A 19,162-nucleotide genomic window follows, 5' to 3' on the forward strand; every position below is an offset into this window, starting at 1 on the left:
GACCTCGCGCCACAGACCCGGTCACTGCAGCTTACCCCTGCTACCCCAACAGTATCCAAAGCGGTATACTTATTGCTGAGGGGAACGACCACAGGGGATTCCTGCACTGCCTGCTTCCTCCCCTTCCCACCTCTAATTGTTACCCAGCTACCTCTGTTCTCTGGCGTGGCTATGTCCCTGTAGCTTCTATCTATTACCCTCTCAGCCTCTCGAATAATCCTCAGTTCATCCAACTCCAGTTCCAGTTCCCTAACTCGTTCTGTGAGGAGCAGGATCTGACTGCATTTCCTGCAGATGAAGTCGGCAGGAGTATCGGTGGTCACCCCTACCTCGAACATCCTGCAGGAGGAACATTCCACTGCCTGCGCTGCCATTACTCTACACTTCGTCTCCAAAGCAAGAACACTGAGTAAGTTAGAGGAGGACGATGGGAGGGAGGCTACTATGTAGGGTCTGGGGTCTAGAACACACCCACTCAAATATCAATCACTTACCTTCCCGACCAGCTCTGCGCTCCAACCTCACTTCCGCCCAGCTCGCGCCGCACTCTGCTGTACATCTCTATGACTCTATATCTGCCAGAATAGTTGCAGTGATGTGGGATTCTAAGTACAGGGTTGGGTCAGAGAGACTGGAATTTCAGGGAAGATTTGATGGAGATATAAAGATTGTGACAGAGTTCGGTGACATAAGCTGTTGCAGCAGAAGAGTGTCTGAAGGCTATGAGACACCGATTTAAGATTTTGACCAAGAGATGATTTGATGTGGAAGGAATTGGTAATGATCTGGAGCTGACTGCCTACAAGGATGGTAGAACAGGAGGTGGTCAATAATTCGAAAAGTAAATTGGAAAGGTATTTGAAGGAACTTGCAGAGACATGGTGCTAAGTAGATAATGGAACTTAAAGGTTCTACTGAGGCCTGACATGGACTTCAATGGCTTTATTCTGTGCCACAATCACCCTGTGACTTGACAGTTGAACCCTTTGCTCAATCACAGCTGACTGATTGGGGAAAAGCACAGGGATTGCTTTAACAACACCTCCCCCCCATTATTATAATCTCAAGTTGTAGTTATTTAAAAGCTAAAACAGAAATGAAAGATAGCTAGGTTATTGATTCATAAACAAAAAACTAAATTCAAGGCTACGTGAAAAATTTATTGTTTAATAAATTATTGTTTTTAACTATCACTTCTTCAAAAAAATTAAATAAACACAAAACAATTCCTTCAGATCTTTTAATTGCCTAGATTTTGCAGTATTTTTAAATCGCTGATAACTTGCATTTTTCTGTCCAACCAGATATTAGTAACAAGTAGAAAAACAGGAAATAATTCCAAAATTATTCTTGTGCTAACATCCAAATACATTCATGGTTGAAATAATGTAATTACCGCGCTATTCACACTTTAGTTTTTCTTTGTTTTATGTTAATTATTTTAATGGCAGAATTTATAAAGTCAATAAAACTTCAGTAATATTTCAGAGTTTTCTCTTGTTGAATTCTTCAATGAATCTTCCCTATATACCACATTGTTTTAATTTACTGCTAATTAACCTTGTTAAAGCTATCCATTTGCTGAAGGAGTGAAAGACCAAAAGTAGTGCCACCCTGTAGAGATAACTAAAGTGTTGTCTACAGGTCAAAATCCAGTTTTAACTACCACCTCCTAATTTACTGATTTACCTTACAGGCCATCAGTAATCCCTTTGATGTTTGAATTTCTGTTTTTTATTTGGAAATATAAAGCTGTTTCTGTAAGAAGAAGCTGTGTAATTATGTTTTAAATGCCTAGTTCCCACCAATTAACTGAACATAAAGAACAGTGGCTTATTGATGACTCCAACCCACTCCTGGCTAGTTTCCCACCTTCCACTTTATATAAACTTGAGCTCATCCAAAAACCCAATCACATTCTCAAGTCCTGTTTCCTAGTCAGCCCTTTCCTTGCTGACATGTATTAGGCATAAAAACAGAAATTGGTGGAAAATCTCAGCAGGTCTGGCAGCATCTGTGAAGAGAAATCAGAGTTAATGTTTTGGGTCTAGTGACCCTTCCTCAGAACTAATGGTAGTGAGGAATAAGTTGTTTTTTATGCAGAAAATAGGGTGGAGGGAGGGGGTAAAGAGTAAGTGATTGGTGGAGGTAGAGCCCAAAGAGAGAGAAGAACAGAGGACAGATGAAGGAATGGATAACAATCAGCCTGGGGAATGAATAGCTATTAATGGGGACTGTTAGTGATTAACAATGGGTTGTGTGTAACAACAGACCATGTGATAACAAAGTTTGGTGTGTGAGAGTTGGAGACAAGGACAGGGGAGAAAGGTCTCAAGCCCTCAAATTGTTGAACTTGATATTGAGTGCAGAAGGCTGTAGAGTCTCCAAGCAGAAAATGAGGTGGCTGTTGTACAGCATATATTGGATACAATCTGGCAATGGCTCAACTTTCAAATTTGTTTTCATAACCTTCAATGGCTTGTCCTTCTCTATTTCAGTCATTTCCTCCAGCCTCTCAAACACCCAAGGCCTCTGTCCTCTTTTCATTCTGGTCTCTCTCACACTCGCAGTGTTAATACTTCAGCACTTCAAGCCGTGCATTTCGCTGCCTCGCTCTGAAATCACTGCTTCCCTCACTCTCTCCCACTGTGACCCAATTTCCAGGTTTTAAAGGTGTTGCACCCCTTCAATGAGATCAGTGGGAATGGGTTTTGGGGGACAGGCTGAGGAAATTCTGGGAGCATTTTGTCGAAGTTCCATGGTGGTCTTCGCTGCCTTCGACACCCAAATTCTAGCTCACTTAGGGTCATGACCTTCCTCTTTCGGCAGCTGTACTCTAAGTGCGCGGTTTTGCTCCTCACACTCTTTTGCTTGTCTCTCTCTCTCTTTTTTTTCTCCTCAAAAATGCTTCTTAAAAAACTACCACTGACCTTTTATTTTATTGGTCACTTACCCTAATATTTCCTTATGTATGTTGCCTAATTATCCCCCTGTGGAATGCATTGAGAAGTTTCACTATGTTAAAGGTCCTGCGTAAGTTTGAGTTCTGGCTGTTATTTTAACACTTCAAATCCCGCAGTTGCCCTCCAGATATTTTTCCAATTCTTTGACTTGATTAATTTGGATTTTTTTAATGTATTTCTCCCCCACCACCATCACTCCCCTCACCCCACCCCTTCTAGCACATATGGCCCACCTTTCACATATTCTCTTAAATGTTTCCAGGTTGCTGCAAATCTCCTCACCTTCTCCATCCTCCCCCAAAAAAAGCTTTCCCCCATCACCTTCCCTATGGTTCCAAACAGCAAACTTGGAAAGGTGAAGATTACTTTCATTTTAAAAGCAAAAGCCCTGTCAAATCCCAAAATACAATGTTCAACTATAAGTTGTGCTGAATAAGGGTCTGTGACCATGGTGGCTGAATTAGTTAAAACCTTGCTATTTCAGGATTTGCTCTTAACCAGTGTTTGTTTGCTACCTGAACCCAATGACCTTATGCATGAAAAGCTCCATGTTTAGCACTAAAAACTTCAGAGATAATTTGACATCCACAACTTAAATGTTCAAAACACTCACTACCTGAGAATAATTTCAGTCCTGCCATTTCTTCCTAAAGCATAGTTAATTACCGTAGATTGTTTCTAAATGCCGCTTTGGTTTCAAGACATTTTCTTTAAAGTTTGGCGATGATGGGTTGACATTTCTAGACCTCTCCCAGTTTTCCAGTGCAGTTTGACAGAGAAGCCATGAACTTCTGCAAAAACAAAATGAAGGTGGATGTGGGAGAATTCACAAGAAAATTTAAGCCCATCCCATCCCCTCCTTGCCACCTGTCCTGTGTTTTTAAAATTCACAAAGGCAGTAACAACAATGTTGTTAAATTTCACATTGATGTGGTTCATTCTTGTCTAAATTTTACTCAGTTTGGAATGTTGGTGAAAGGTAACATTGAGTAGGCAGGCACTCAACAACTGGGCAAAGTGACAGATGACTGCTTGAGATATTTAATCCCCTGGTTAAGCTTCTCCTGTACTTGGATTTATAAATAATGCATGCATTGCTACAGCTTAGTGATAAAAGCAAAAGGGAAAAAATAGAATCATAACTTGTGTTGACGTCATGGAGCCATCCTCCAATAACTGCTAGTTAAGCTGGTAATCTGGGTAGCTGCTGCAGGAATGTTGACACAATGACAGATTGCACTGTCCAATAGATAGTAAAGTTTGGGTGGCTCTCGGGCTTCCTTCAGAACGCAATGGTAGCAGATCTTTAACCATAAAAAGGAATTGGCTTTGATTTCAGATGTGAAGGGTTTCAGGATGTTGAATTTATGAGTTTGCAGTGTTTGACTGTTTTTGTCTACACCATCTGACTTGCCTTGACAGTTAGATTGAGTACTATGGCCTGTATCCAATTAACTTAATAATGCAAGTGTGAAAATCAGGTTTGATATTCTGGATGGGATGATCAATCCAAGATCTCTCAGGTAGAACAAAATCTAATTTCTGTGAGGCATCATTGCTTGTCTAAGCAGAAAGTACTCTGATGATAACTAAACTGTATTGGAAAAAGCGTATCTTGAAATAATGCAAAAAGGCCTTATTGTTTTGAAGATAAGTTATTGATGTTCGAGGAGGTTAAGCTCCATTATTCATGTATGACAACATGAAAAGCTTAGAGTTTACTGTGCAGACAATTAAAGTGTGATGCAGAGAGGAAACCACAGCAACATGTTCCATCAAAAATGCACAGGCTGCAATTTCTTTTTAATCTTATTATCTTGGGCAACATTAGATAAATTTACAATGGGATCCCTTGATATGGTTCAAGATTGTAAAGGAAAGAACTACAGTGGCTCACCCGTGTTAACAAACTGTTTGTAAATTACCTCCTTGAATAGAATTTCTGGGTCTATCTGTTCCTCACGCTTTTAAAGCTCATCACTTTCAACTTCTGCATAGCAATCAACTAATGCTAGAAAATCGGTTTGAGGAGTCATATCACACAGGAGGCAGATGGTGACTCATTTTCAATCTAAATGCTCAATTATTGTGACTCGCAATCATGTCCAAATAATCCTTCAGTGAACTGCCCAAGATGTAATGTTCTATAATGTTCAGTAGTTTGAAGAAAGGTCTCCTTTTTAGTAGTAGTTTATTTCTTTCCTGTTCACCATTTGAGTTTGTTTAATTGTTGTCACATGTACTGAGAGACAGTGAAAAGTGTTGTTTTGTGAGTTATACAGACAGATCGTACCCGTCAAATTGCAACAGGGTAGCAGAACCGAGTGCAGAGTACAGTGTCACAGCCATAGAGCCATAGCATGGGAGCAGACCCTTTGGTCCAACTCAACCAAGCCGACCAGATACCCTAAATTCATCTAGTCCCATTTGCCAGCACTTGCCATATCTCTCTAAACCCTTCCTATTCATATACCCATCCAGATGCTTTTTAAATGTTGTAATTGTACCAGCCTCCACCACTTCCTCTAGTAGTTCATTCCATGCTCACGCCACCCTCTTTGTGAAAAGTTTGTCCTTTTAAATGTTTCCCCTCTCACTTTAAACCTATACTGTCTAGTTTTGGATTGCCTTATCCTGCGAAAGAAGACCTTGTCTATTTACCCTATCCATCCCCCTCGTGATTTTATAGAACTCTATAAGGTCACTCGTCAGTGCCTGACGCTCCAGAGAAAGCAGCCCCAGCCTATTCAGACTCTCGCTGTAGCTCAAATCCTCTAACCCTGGCAACACCCTTATAAATCTTCTCTGAACCCTTTCAAGTTTGACAGCATCTTTCCTATGGCAGGGGGACCAGATTTGAACATACTATTCCAAAAGTGGCCTAACCAATGTCCAATACAGTCACAACATGACCTCCCAACCCCTATGCTCAGTGCATTGATCAATGAAGGCAAGTGTGCCATACACCTCCTTCACTATCCTATCTATCTGTGACTTCACTGTCAAGAAACTATGAACCTGCACTCCAAGGTGTCTTTGTTCAGCAACACTCCCCAGGACATTACGATTCAGTGTATAAGTCCGCCCCTAATTTGCCTTTCCAAACTGCAGCACCACACATTTATCTAAATTAAACTCCACCTGCTATTCCTCAGCCCATTAGGCCATCTGATCAAGATTCCGTTGTGCTGTGAGGTGACCTTCTTCACTGTCCATTACATCACCAATTTTGGTGTCATCTGCAAACTTACTAACTATACCTCCAATGTTCACATCCAAATCATTTATATAATGACAAAAAATAGTGGACCCAGCACCGATCCTTGTGGCACTCCACTGGTCACAGGCCTCCAGTCCGCAAGGCAACCCTCCACCACCACCCTCTGTCTCCTACCTTCAAGCCAGTTTTGTATCCAAAGAGAGCCACAGAGAAGGTATAGAGAGAGAGAGATCAGAATTAACATTAAATAGGTCCATTCAAAGTCTGATCATAGGAAGAAGTTGATCTAGATTCTTTTTGTACATACATTTCAACTTTTGTAACTTCTGCCCAACAGAAAAGGAGAAAGAGAGTTTTACTGGAATGGGAGGGGTCTTTGATGATGTTAGCTGCTTTCCTGAGGCAGCAAGAAGTATCGACGGAGTCAATAGATGGAAGGTTGGTTTAGGTAAATGACTGGGCTGTGTTCTTGCCTCCTGTAGTTTCTTGAGGTCTTGGTCAGGGCAGTTGCCATATCACACACTGATGCATCCGGATAGGATCCCTTCTATGGTGCATCTATGAAAATTGGTCAGAGTCGTCGTGGACATGCTGAATTTCCTTATCCTCCTGAGGAAGTAGAGACATTGTTAAGCTTTCTTGATATTGTCTACCATCTACATGTATTTGGTGGTGTTCTGGTGAGTAATGTGTGATCACTAAGACAGATCTGAGCCTTGCAGAATCTCCTGCAGGTAGAATATGACATTCCAGATGATTGAATTTTTGGATCTGGTAGTAGCCTGGGATTTTCTTTCTGTGCAGTTTCACTCTATCCCTGATGTTCTGTTGCTTTTGAAGCAGTCTGTCCTTTATTTATTATATTGTGCCTGGCACAAGCCTCTCCCAGCACTCACTCTCAAGATCATAACACTAAAACAATGCCTTCAGAGGTTCCTTGTTGACCTTCCTGTGACTGCCATGAGAATGCAGTCCCAGTCCTGGGTTCTCCAGAGAAGGCTCAGTAAACATGTTCTGGGCATTCTGACTTCAAGCCCAATGTGTGACTGCCTCAGAATGATGATCTCCGCTGGGCACACCAGCTCAAATGAGTAACTCAGCATCTGGCATTTCTGTTCTGTCGTCAGTCCTTCCTGTGTCACAAATTATTTTGATGTGGAATCATTGTCATTGTGTACATAAACAACAATATTTTTTACAATCTCTAATGAGATAAATGAACCAATTCAAAATTGCTTTCAATGATGTTAGTTCAATGAAAATCTTAGCCAAGGCACTAGAGGAATCCATTATTCTTCTGATTATAATCTCAGAATCATTAACTTCAATCTAATCCACCAGAACATGGAAGACAGGCCTTGGTTTAACATCTCATCTGAGCGATGGCATGCAGAATGATGCAGTCTATCTTACATTGTTTTGTCAACATATTGCCAACACTTTGCAGCGTAGCTGAAAATTTCAAACAAATGTAAGCTCCTGTGACTGAATCTTTAGAGTCTGTGGATACAAATTACTGTCATGTTGGTAAAGTTGAGATGTTTGGCACCACTTGATCTTTAATGCTTCTTGTGAACAGCTCATTCATCATTTACAATTCTTCATTTGTAAGAGTTAACGTATTGTTTGTTACAGGGAGACAGGTGTCATGGCTAATTCCCTGTTTTGACATTTTCAGCGAAATGACTAACTTGAGCATATATTCTGATTGATATTTTCCCATCTTAACCTCTAAAGAATTATGATCAATTGTATTTCCAGCCGACTGTCCTGAAAGACCAACATGCTGAAAGTTAGCTAAGTACCGAGTACCTAAGAGTGTATAAAGATTCAGATGGATTAAGTGTAAAAAAGAGTTTGTACTGTACACCTGTGCCCCCACCCTATTTAGATTGTAGCCTTTAGCATTCACTGGCTGACTTGTGTTTGAATGTGTAGCTTCGTGTGTGCAGATATATGTTTTCTTTGGTTTGTGTTGCAATTGTTGTGGCTTTAGGGTGTGTGACAAGGGCTACTTCATCTTCTGTCCTTGATGCAGTCATGTTCCATGAAGAATACTAATGCTTTACAAAGTCCTTAAACAAGACTTATTCAGAAGTAGTCCCCTGTTGATTCTGAAAGATTTTAGCACAGTAGGTCTCACAGTATTTTATTATCAATGATTTACTTTCCGTTAAAGCAATTTATTGACACTTTCAAACACATTCTCCCATTCTAATGGTGAGTTAACATTGTGTATTCTTTAGTACTAACTTAAACTTAGCATCAAGTGACTTGGGCTTTCTATAAGCAATAACTATTCTCACTATAGGTAGTTTTCAACAGCTTTTCATGTTTCCTGAGAGAAAAAGACAGGTATAAATTTCTCTTTTATGGTGCAGAAGTGATACCACGACCCCGAAGAGTTGTATTAAAAACCTCAATATTTAATACAGTAGGTCACCTCTGTTTATTCCTTTTAAAGCCTCTCTGCACATTGTGGCCATTTCACGATAAACCGTTCAATCAGCAAGAGCATTTAGTAGCAACAAGTAACTGTTAAGTCTATCAGTACTAACGGTGAAAGGTGAGCAGAATTATTAGCTATTCCATTTCAGTCTGCCACAGCAAAATGAGACTAATTGTACCCGCTAGCCATCTGCTACCTGGCCTATTTCCATATGCCTGAGGCTGAGAATATATTGACAAAGTGGGTCTTTCAGGCCGTTGCCATGAGACAGCCTTGCAATTGCTTTTTCTGTGGTTCTATTAATGCCTAAGAAAGGCTATTAGCCTGGTTCCACAAACAGAATTAATGGACTTCTTAGCTCTGATGTTTGTGCTTCAAATGCTAAAGAGTAACAAAACCTCCTGCACCAGAACACTAACATGTGAGGCCTAAAGAGGGCTGTGGCTGCCAGAATTGTACAAGGCAGGGTTTTCCTCACATTTTAATGGAACATGGATGGTTTCATTTAGACGTATTTGGCATGAAACATGATTAGTGAATCTATTTTTGTCATAATCAAAATGTAACAAAATACAAAACAGGTGGCTGACTTTTTAGAGTTTGGAGATCTCAAGCTCCATTCATGATGTGGTCGCTCATTCAAATGTTGGAAGGAGAGGTAGTTTCTGGATTTTGTTTTGCTGTATCTGTGATTCTGCAAGTTAGGCTAAATAACCATCAACAATAATTCTGCATGTTACACCATACGTTCAGGCAGATCTTTGCACCTCAAGAATATTAACAAGCAATATCTGACAAGCTCTTTAAATTTCACTTTAATTAATTTGGATTGGTTGGAGAATGAAAATAATCATTTAATTGCTGTTTTCTTTGTAGTGTTACTAGGCGAAGTTTGGTGAATTGTTTTGGAAAAGGGTGATGACTATTTGCATCTTTTGTGTATAAAATGGTGCAAACTGAGTTTAAAATGGAGATTGTTCTGTTTTCTCATTGGACAGGCTCAAGCAGCTGGCTCTCCTCATTCATCACCCAGCCATAGTGCCAGTCGTTCCATGCCAATGCCAGTCAGATCCACGTCTGCTTGCTCCACACCGACTCATGGACCTCAAGACTCGCTATCTGGAGTTGGAGGGGATGTGCAGGAAGCGTTTGCACAGGGTAAGCGGTAATCTTGACAAACGCTAGTTGCCTAGTGAATTCACTATTCCACACCCACATTTTTGCCATGAAAAATGCAGAAAGGTATTTTCAAGCAGTATTTTTTTTTGCTGGTTATAAAGCAGTAATTTTTAATATTATTTATATCTGTAGTGGAAAGCCACCCAAAACCAGTTGCATGTGAAGGTATAAGAATTTGTGGCCTTAGATGTGATCTTGCAAAAAGAGGACCAATGTGCAAGAACGTATAACAAAAACAATTTAATTCCAGTTAAAAAATGGGCATCAGATAGCAGGATTCTAAAGGGAACAAATAAACATAATGCTATCATAGATTGTCCAATGTATTTCCATCATTATTTGAGCATTAATGTGTTTGATAGCTCCTGTAACACACAACACGGTTTACTTCTTCAATCTTGGCCATTACTAGCCATTACTGAGATAAGACCATTACCTTTCTGGGAATAGCTTTCTCTCAGTAAAGGAAAAAATGACTGCATTGAAACTACAATCAATATTTAAAAGTGTGTTAATAGCTGACTTCACACAAAATCATAATTTCCTCATCCTTTTTTCAGTATGCTTCCCACACCACCTGTCAGAAGTGACAGATATTTATATTAACTATTTGATAGTTCGCAGTTTTTAAGAAAAGGATATTTTTAAGAGGTGTGCTGTCCTGTTTTTAATCATCCACTCCTGATTGCCTACTGAGTGGTCTCTTTCTCTGTTCTATGACAGTCCTTGGTGTGATAGTGCATCCCCAGTGATATCACTTGGGCCATTCCAGGGTACTGGCCCAGGGAACAGTCTCAATGTCAGGATGATGTCTGACTTGGCAATAAACATGGAAAAACATAGTTTGATTAAAAATAGCATGGCTCTGTAAGGGGCAGGTCATGCCTCACAAGCCTTATTGAGTTCTTTGAGGATGTGATGAGACAAGTTGATGAAGGTCGAGCAGTGAATGTGGTGTATATGGATTTCAGTAAGGCATTTGATAAGGTTCCCCTACAGTAGGTTCATTTAGAGAGTGAGGAGATATGGAAACTTGGCTGTCTGGATACAGAATTGGCTGCCTGAAAGAACTCAGCAAGTGGTAGTGGGTGGAAAATATTCTGCTTGGAGGTCAGTGACCAGTGGTGTCCTGCAGGGATCTGTTCTTGGGTCTCTGCTGTTGGTAGTTTTTATAAGTGACTTGGATGAAGATGTGGAAGGGCGTGTTAGTAAGTTTGCCGATGACACAAAGGTCAGTGGTGTTGTAGATAGTATCGAGGGTTGTTGCAGGCTACAAGACATTGACAGGATGCAGAGATGGGCTGAGAAGCGGAAGAAGGAGTTCAACCTGGATAAATGGAAAGTAATTAATTTTGGAAGGTTGAATTTGAATGTTAAATACAGGGTTAAAGACAGGATTCTTGACAGTGTAGAGGAACAGAGCGATCTTGGTGTTCAAGTGCATAGTCCCTCAAAGTTGCCACCCAAGTTGATAGTGTTGTTAAAAAGGCGTATGTTGTTTTGGCTTTCATTAACAGGGGGATTGAGTTTAAGAGCTGCGAGGTTTTGCTGCAGCTGTATGAAACCCTGGTTAGACCACACTTGGAATTTTGTGTCCAGTTCTGATCACCTCATTATTGGAAGGATGTAAATGCTTTAGAGAGGGTGCAAAGGAGATTTACCAGGATGCTGCCTGGACTGGAGGACACGTCTTCTGAAGAGAGGTTGAGTGAGCTTGGGCTTTTCACACGGGAAAGAAGAAGGAAGAGGGGTGACTTGATAGAGGTGTACAAGGTAATGAGAAAAATAGATAGAGTAGATAGCCAGAGACTTTTCCCCAGGGCAGAAGTGGTTGTTGCGAGGGGTCATAATTTTAAGGTGATTGGAAGAAGGTATAGGGGAGATGTCAGAGGTGGGTTCTTTAAGCAGAGAAAGGTGGGTGTGTGAAATGCACTGCCAGCAGTGGTAGTAGCGTCAGAAACATTAAGGACAGTAAGCGACTGCTGGACAAGCACATGGATGGCAGTAAATTGAGGGGAGTGTAGGTTAGGTTGATCTTAGATTAATATAAATTTTCAGCACAACATCATGGGCCAAAGGGCTGTATTGTTCTATGTTCTATGTTCTAAATGTGAATGCAATAATATTTTCCTGATATCATTGCTCCTAACATACTTGGTAGCAGAGGTTGCAGGTGAGGGGGATGCTGTTAAACCTGGGAAAGTTTCTCTTTTGCATTCTGTAGATTACTATTCCAGTAGGAGATGGGTCATTGGCAGGGACATTGATCTAGCAAAATGCTCAACTCTGCATGAATTTGAACATTTTGACTGCTTATAGCACTTACGCACGTATGATCAGTATTCTATCACACATCTGACTTCAGCCTTGTAAAGATAGACACATTATTTAAACGTCATTTGAACAGAAAACCCAGGCTGTGCCATGATGTTATGCCTGCAACATTGTTATTGCTGATACAGTTTACTTTTTGTTGATGCCAGTCTTTGAGATCTTGAATTTGGAGAAGCCCTCAATACCTGTGCTTTCATTGTAAAGGGTCAATGGCTGGGCTTTGTATTCTTTGACTTGCTTCAATTGACCACAGCGTTGGAGGATTTCACCCTTTGGTACTGTTCAACTTCCTTCTGCTCACATCCCTGTGCAGCATACACAATTAAACATTCAACTGAGGAAACACGGTCTGTATTTTCTGATGTTGCAAAAAGTGCAGCGATGATCTTATTGAAACTTAGAGAAATCTCATCGGGAACGACAGGGTGGATGTAGATAAGATAATCCCCTCACTATTGACTCGAGATCCAAGTAACGTTACCTCAGGGTATGCGATAGGCCATTTAAAATGAAGATGACAAGAGAACAGAGCTGTGAATCTTCAGAATTCTCTACCCTCACAGCATCAAGGACCTGGGTTCGATTCCAGCCTCGGGCGACTGTCTGTGTGGAGTTTGCACATTCTCTCTGTGTCTGCGTGGGTTTCCTCCAAGTGCTCTGGGTTCCTCCCACAATCCAAAGATGTGCAGGTTAGTGTGAATTGGTCATGCGAAATTGCCCAGTTTTCAGGGATGTGTTGGTTAGTCATGGTAAATGTAGACGAGTGGGGAATGGGTTTGGGTGGAATACTCTTCAGAGAGTTGGTGTGGACTTGTTGGGCCAAAGGGCACGTGTACACACTGTAGGGATTCTAGTTCTAGTACCCCAGAGGGCTGTGGAAGCTCAGTCATTGAGCAGGTTCTCAACAGAGATGTTTCAGGAGACTATTGAGCTGAAGGGATATGAAGATAGTGCAAAAAGGTGGCATTGAGGAGATAATAGGTTTAGATTTATTTAAAATTGTCACTTGTACCTGGGTACAGAGAGAAGTGGATAATGTCACCATGTTCCAGCACCATTTTGGATTACAGAATAAATTACTGAATAAATTGTATAAATGGTACAATGCTGAATAAATTAATCTTAAATTGATATTACTAAAACTGAAACAGCTTTAAAAGTTCATCTTTCCCTTTCAGTCAACTTCACCCTCCCTGCTCCTCCAATTGCCATCATTCGACATTGTCCCTGGGTTCCAGGCAATGTGTTTCCTTCCCACAGTCACTAACGCCATCACTTTCACATCTGTTGCCTCTCAGCTGGAGACAGTCACACTGGGCAGCTCCCGCTCCCTCCTCCAGCACTGGAAATCAATCGATGGGGTCCAGGCTGGCTTTCCAGTGCCGCTACCCAAGACGGAGCGGGGATGGAGATACACAGGGCCCAACCTCCTGCAGGAGAAGGCGCCAGGGCAACCAAAGTCAAAAAAACATTATCCATGAAATAGAATGACAGGACATACTCAATGGGCTGAATGGCCTACTCCTGTTCCTGTGTTGCCTTTATGCTGAAGACAGCAATTATTAGCTTTCCTCTAACATTAAACTCTTCTGTTGATGTGTTAATGAAGCCAATTCGGACAGAATCTAGCAGATCCTGAACTGTTGATTGGTGAGCCGGTTTTTGGTTCGTAGATGTGGTTTCATGCCGCTGAGTCCTTCTGGCACGATGCAAGTTTGGAAGCAACCACTGGGAATTGGTTAGGTTAAATTCCTGAAGAAGGGCTCATGCCCGAAACGTCGATTCTCCTGCTCCTTGGATGCTGCCTGACCTGCTGCGCTTTTCCAGCAACACATTTTCAGCTCTGATCTCCAGCATCTGCAGTCCTCACTTTCTCCCCTAGGTTAAATTTGTTTTGTTTTCAGAACTTGATCTGCCATACATGAAAACTTTTTCATTTCCTCATTAATATTTTCAATGACATTGAAGATTATGTTTAGACCTAAAAGGTCAAATGTCACATACACATTAAGTAACTTTCTTTTTGTGATTATTTTATTTTAATTGGAGAAAAGCATATTACAGACATTCTCCAGATCTTTTAAAATGCTGAGTTGCAACATTTTAGACATGATAATTACTGGAAAGCTCTGTCTCCCTACTTTGCAGAAGCAGAAGTGGATATATTAATGCAGCACCTGCTTTGTCCATTATGATGGGCATGGTTTGCCAATTGGTATTTGTGATTTTGATGAGGACCAATGTTTAAAGTATGAGATTAATTGGAGAAAATTTGCACTGTAGAATATGGTCCGAAGCAATACAAAGCAGTCAAATCCTCGTCTATGCTTGAAAGAGCAGCTTAAGAATATTACTGTTCCCTAAGCTTCAGCAACAGGGAACAAAAACCGACTAACATTCTTGGCGTTGACCACTATGAGTAAGTGCGTCCCACTGCAGATGCCACTTGTGGATATGGAGTAGAAACCGAAATGAGGTTTGATTGTTCCAACTTAGTGCCGATAACTCAATCCTCAGAGGAACATTTTAAAGGTGCACTTTAGTTGTTAATTGATTTTGATTTAGAAGTGTTAGTGTAGGGAGGATATTTTTCCCAGCGTTGGTAATTGTTTTAAGCTCAGAGAATTATTTGTGTCTCTTTGGTTTTGTACATTATTATAACAACAACAACTTGCTCTTCTATAGCAGCTTCAAAGGATAATTTGTAGAAATCCGTGAAATGCCTTCTTCAAGAGTGTTTTGAAGTTAAATTTGACAATAAAACATAGAAGGAAACTTTTGGCCAGATGCCTGAAAGTGTTTTCAAACAGGTGGGATTATGAAGGAACATAAAGGCGGAAGTTAAGCCAATGAAGGGGCAATTAGAAACGAGGATGTGTCGGACAGCACAACTGGCACAGGCTAAAATGGAGGGGTTGTAAAGTTGTACCAGATTCAGAGATAGTGAGAGGTGAGGCTATGGAGTCATGACTTGGACATGCCAGAGTTGGACTGGGGTGGACAAAGTTAAAATCATATAATACCAGCTTCTAGTCCAACAAGTTTATTTGGAAGCGCTGCTCCTTTATCACGTGGTTGTGGGTATAAGATCGTAAGACACAGAATTTATAACAAAAGTTTACAGTGTGATGTAACTGAAATTATATATTGAAAAAGACCTGGATTGTTTGTTAAATCTCTCGTCTTTTAGAATGACCATGTTGGTTTCAGTTTTGCATAAATCCTAGTACTTTTTTCAAGTTACATTCTCAAGTGAACATTAACAATAGGTGCCATACTGGCCCAGATAATGCATTGAAGGTGTGAGCTCCCCTGTGTGAGGATGTCTGTGCCCCAATGTTCAGACTGATTCTAATCTAAAAAAGGAATTTACAGAATCTTGCATGGATTCATGAAGTTTTTGAGCAAAACAAAATATAATTCTGCAGGTACAAATTCACCCCGCAAACTTATATGTGTGTGGGTATGTGGGTGTGCGTGTGCAGGGGGGCATGAGTGTCTATGAGAGAGTGTGTATATGTGTATGTGTATAAGTGTGATTGTAAAGGGGTAGAAGCCTGTGAGAGGGTGTGTGTGTGAGTGTGGGGGTTATATATGTGAGAGTATGAGAGACAGCTTGTGTGAGTATGGGTCTGTAGGTGTGTGTGTAGTGGGGTCACCTGTCATGTGACATGAACCCAAGGTCCCGGTTGAGGCTATCCCATGGGTACCAAACTTGGCTATCAGCCTCTGCTTGGCCACTTTGCATTATTGCCTTCCCAAAGTCCGCCTTGGAGGATGGTCACCGGAAGGTCCAAGGTCAAATGTCCTCGACCACTGAAGTGTTCTCCAACTGGGAGGGAACGCTCCTTTCTGCTGATTACTGTGCGGTGTCCATTCATCCGTTGCTGTAGCCTCTGCTCTGTTTCACCAAATGTACCATGCCTCAGGGAATCCTTGCCTGCAGCATATGAGGTAGACAATGTTGGCCGAATAACATGAGTAGCTGCCAAGTACATGGTGGGAGGTGGCCCATGTGTAATGGTGGTATCCATGTCGACACTGCGACAAGGTTGTATGGTGTTTTCCTGAAAGCCGGGTAATTTCCTGCGAGCAATGATCTGTTTGAGGTTTGGTGATAGTTTAAAGGCAAGCAGTGGAGGTGTGGGGAAGGTCTTGGCAAGGTGCTCATCCTCATTGATAATGTGTGGCAGGCTGTGGAGAACATGGCCTAGTTTTTCAGCTCCTGGGATGTACTGGACAACGAAGGGCACCCTGTCAGTTGCAGCACGTGTCTGTCTCCTGAGGAGGTCATTACGGTTCCTTGCTGTGGCACGTCAGAACTGGCAGTCAATAAGTTGAGCATCGTACCCTGTTCTTATGAGGGCATCCCTGAGTATTTCCAAGTATATGTCACGTTCCTTCTCATCTGAACCTATCCTGTGTACGCGTAGAGCTTGTCCATAGGGGATAGTTGTGTTAATATGTTTCGGATGGAAGCTGGAGAAGTGTAACATCGTGGAATAATTGGGTTTGCGGTACAGTGAGGTGCTCATCCTTGATGGAGATGCATGTGTCCAAGAATGAGACAGATACTAGAGAGTAGTCCATGGTGAGTTTGGTGGGATGAAACTTGTTAATATCACTGTGTACTTTTATCAGTGACTCCTCACCGTGGGTCCAGAGGAAGAAAATGTCATCAATGTACCTGATGTATAATGTTGGTTGGAGATCCTGCATAGAGAAGAAGTCTTGTAGAGTGCTAAAACGTCCATTGTGACGAGGAATTTTCCCGGTTCGACTGGTCCATGGGTGCTGAATTTCTGTAAGAAATCCATAGTGTCACGACCGATGTTGGGGATCCCCTGCACAATGGATTTCAAGATGTCTTTGACATAGCCAGAGAGGTTCTCACACAGGCTCCCATTGCCTGATACGATAAGAATTCCTGGCGTGTTGGTTTTGTGTATAAGTAAAAGTTGCCTACGCGAGAAGTATGGGGGTGTGGACACTTAGGGAACCCTGACAGACTGGATCCAAAGTCCTGATCAACGTCTTTAGTTCATAGGCATGTCCTTTGGTTGGATTGGCCAGTAGTTGCCTCTAGTGTTCCTGGTTGGTCAATTGTAAGTACACTTCCTTGCAGCTGTCTGTTTTATTCTGAATGACGATAGCTCCTCCATTATCGGCCGGTTTAATGCCAATTTTTTGATTTGCTTTGAGAGCATGGATGGCAAATCAAAAAATTATCAAACCGGCAGTAATGAAGGAGCCGTCGTCATTCAGAATAAAATAGACAGCTGAAAAAGTAAGCAATACCGCAGTTAGGCGGTAGTGTGGGGGTTTAAAATAAATCAACAGGAGTTTTGGGAATTCTATTCACTCTGGGAGCTGGACCAGTGTGTGTGCGCAAGGACTCTCCTCCTTGACTGCATCAGAGGGAAAACAAAATAAAACAGACAGCTGCAAGGAAGTGTACTAACAATTGACCAACCAGGAACACTAGAGGCAACTACTGGCCAATCCGACCAAAGGACATGCCTATGAACTAAAGACATTGATCAGGACTTTGGATCCAGTCTTTCAGAGTTCCCTACGTGCCCACATCCCATGTAGTTCTTGTGTAGGCGACTTCTACTGCCTTCCAACGATACACAAAGCTAACACACCAGGACGTTCCCATCGTATCAGGCAATGGGAGCCTGTGTGAGTACCTCTCTGGCTATGTCAAAGGCATCTTGAAACCCATTGTACAGGGGATCCCCAGCATCTGCCACAACACTATGGATTTCTTACAGAAACTCAGCACCCACGGACCAGTCGAACCGGGAACATTCCTCGTCACAATGGACGTTTCCGCACTCTACACCAGCACCCCCCACAATGATGGCACCATGGCAACAGCCTCAGTACTCAACACCAACAACTGCCAATCTCCAAACACCATCCTAAAACTCATCCGCTTTATCCTCGATCATAACGTCTTCACCTTCAACAACCAGTTCTTCATCCACACATGGAACAGCCATGGGGACCAAATTTGCACCCCAATATGCCAACATTCTCATGCACAGATTCGAACAAAACTTCTTCTCCATGCAGGATCTCCAACTAACATTATACATCAAGTACATTGAGGACATTTTCTTCCTCTGGACCCATGGTGAGGAGTCACTGATAAAACCACACGGTGATATCAACGCGTTACATCCACCATCAAATTCACCATGGACTACTCTCTAGTATCTGTCTCATTCTTGGACACATGCATCTCCATCAAGGATAGACACCTTAGCACCTCACTCTACCACAAACCCGCAGGCAACCTCACAATGCTACACTTCTCCAGCTTCCACCCAAAACATATTAAAACAGCCATTCCCTATGGACAAGCCCTACACATGCACCGGATCAGTTCAGATGAGCAGGAACGTGACGGCCATCTAGAAGTACTCCGGGATGCCCTCATAAGAATGGGATACGATGCTCAACTCATCGACTGCCAGTTCCGACGTGCCACAGCAAAGAACTGTAATGACCTCCTCAGGAGCCAGACACGTGCTGCAACTGACAGGGTACCCTTCGTTGTTCAGTACTTCCCAGGAGCTTATAAAACAACGCCATGTTCTTTGTGACCTGCAACACATTATCAATGAGGATGATCACCTTGTCAAGACCTACCCCACACCTCCATGGCTCACCTTTAAACAACCGCCAAACCTCAAACAGATAATTGCTCGCAGCAAATTGCCCGGCTCTCAGGACAACTCCATAAAATCCTGTCACGGTAGACGCTGCAAGACATGTCAGAGTATCGACACAGATATCACCATTACACATGGGAACACCTCCCACCATGTATGAGACAGGTGCTCATGTGACTCAGCCAACATTGTCTATCTCCTGCGCTACAGGTGACCCCAATGCATCACTCTTTCACTCTCTCTCTCTCGCACACACGCGTGGACACACGCGCGCACACAGACCCATACACTTAAGCAGACAGTCTCTCATACACAAACTCTCTCTCATACACCC

At 42.0% G+C, this 19,162-nt stretch overlaps 1 protein-coding gene across 9 annotated transcripts in view; it reads left to right on the forward strand.

Annotated features, from left to right (window-relative positions):
• dtnba (dystrobrevin, beta a) overlaps positions 1-19,162 on the forward strand; it is a 373,718-nt gene that overhangs the window by 280,987 nt on the left and 73,569 nt on the right. For all 9 annotated transcript variants that reach the window (XM_043675957.1, XM_043675963.1, XM_043676010.1 and 6 more), the window contains one exon: positions 9,631-9,790. In XM_043675957.1, coding sequence (XP_043531892.1) covers positions 9,631-9,790 — 160 coding nt within the window. The remainder of the gene's footprint in view (positions 1-9,630; positions 9,791-19,162) is intronic.

Source organism: Chiloscyllium plagiosum, chromosome 3 (assembly GCF_004010195.1).
Source record: "Chiloscyllium plagiosum isolate BGI_BamShark_2017 chromosome 3, ASM401019v2, whole genome shotgun sequence".
Taxonomy (NCBI): domain Eukaryota; kingdom Metazoa; phylum Chordata; class Chondrichthyes; order Orectolobiformes; family Hemiscylliidae; genus Chiloscyllium; species Chiloscyllium plagiosum.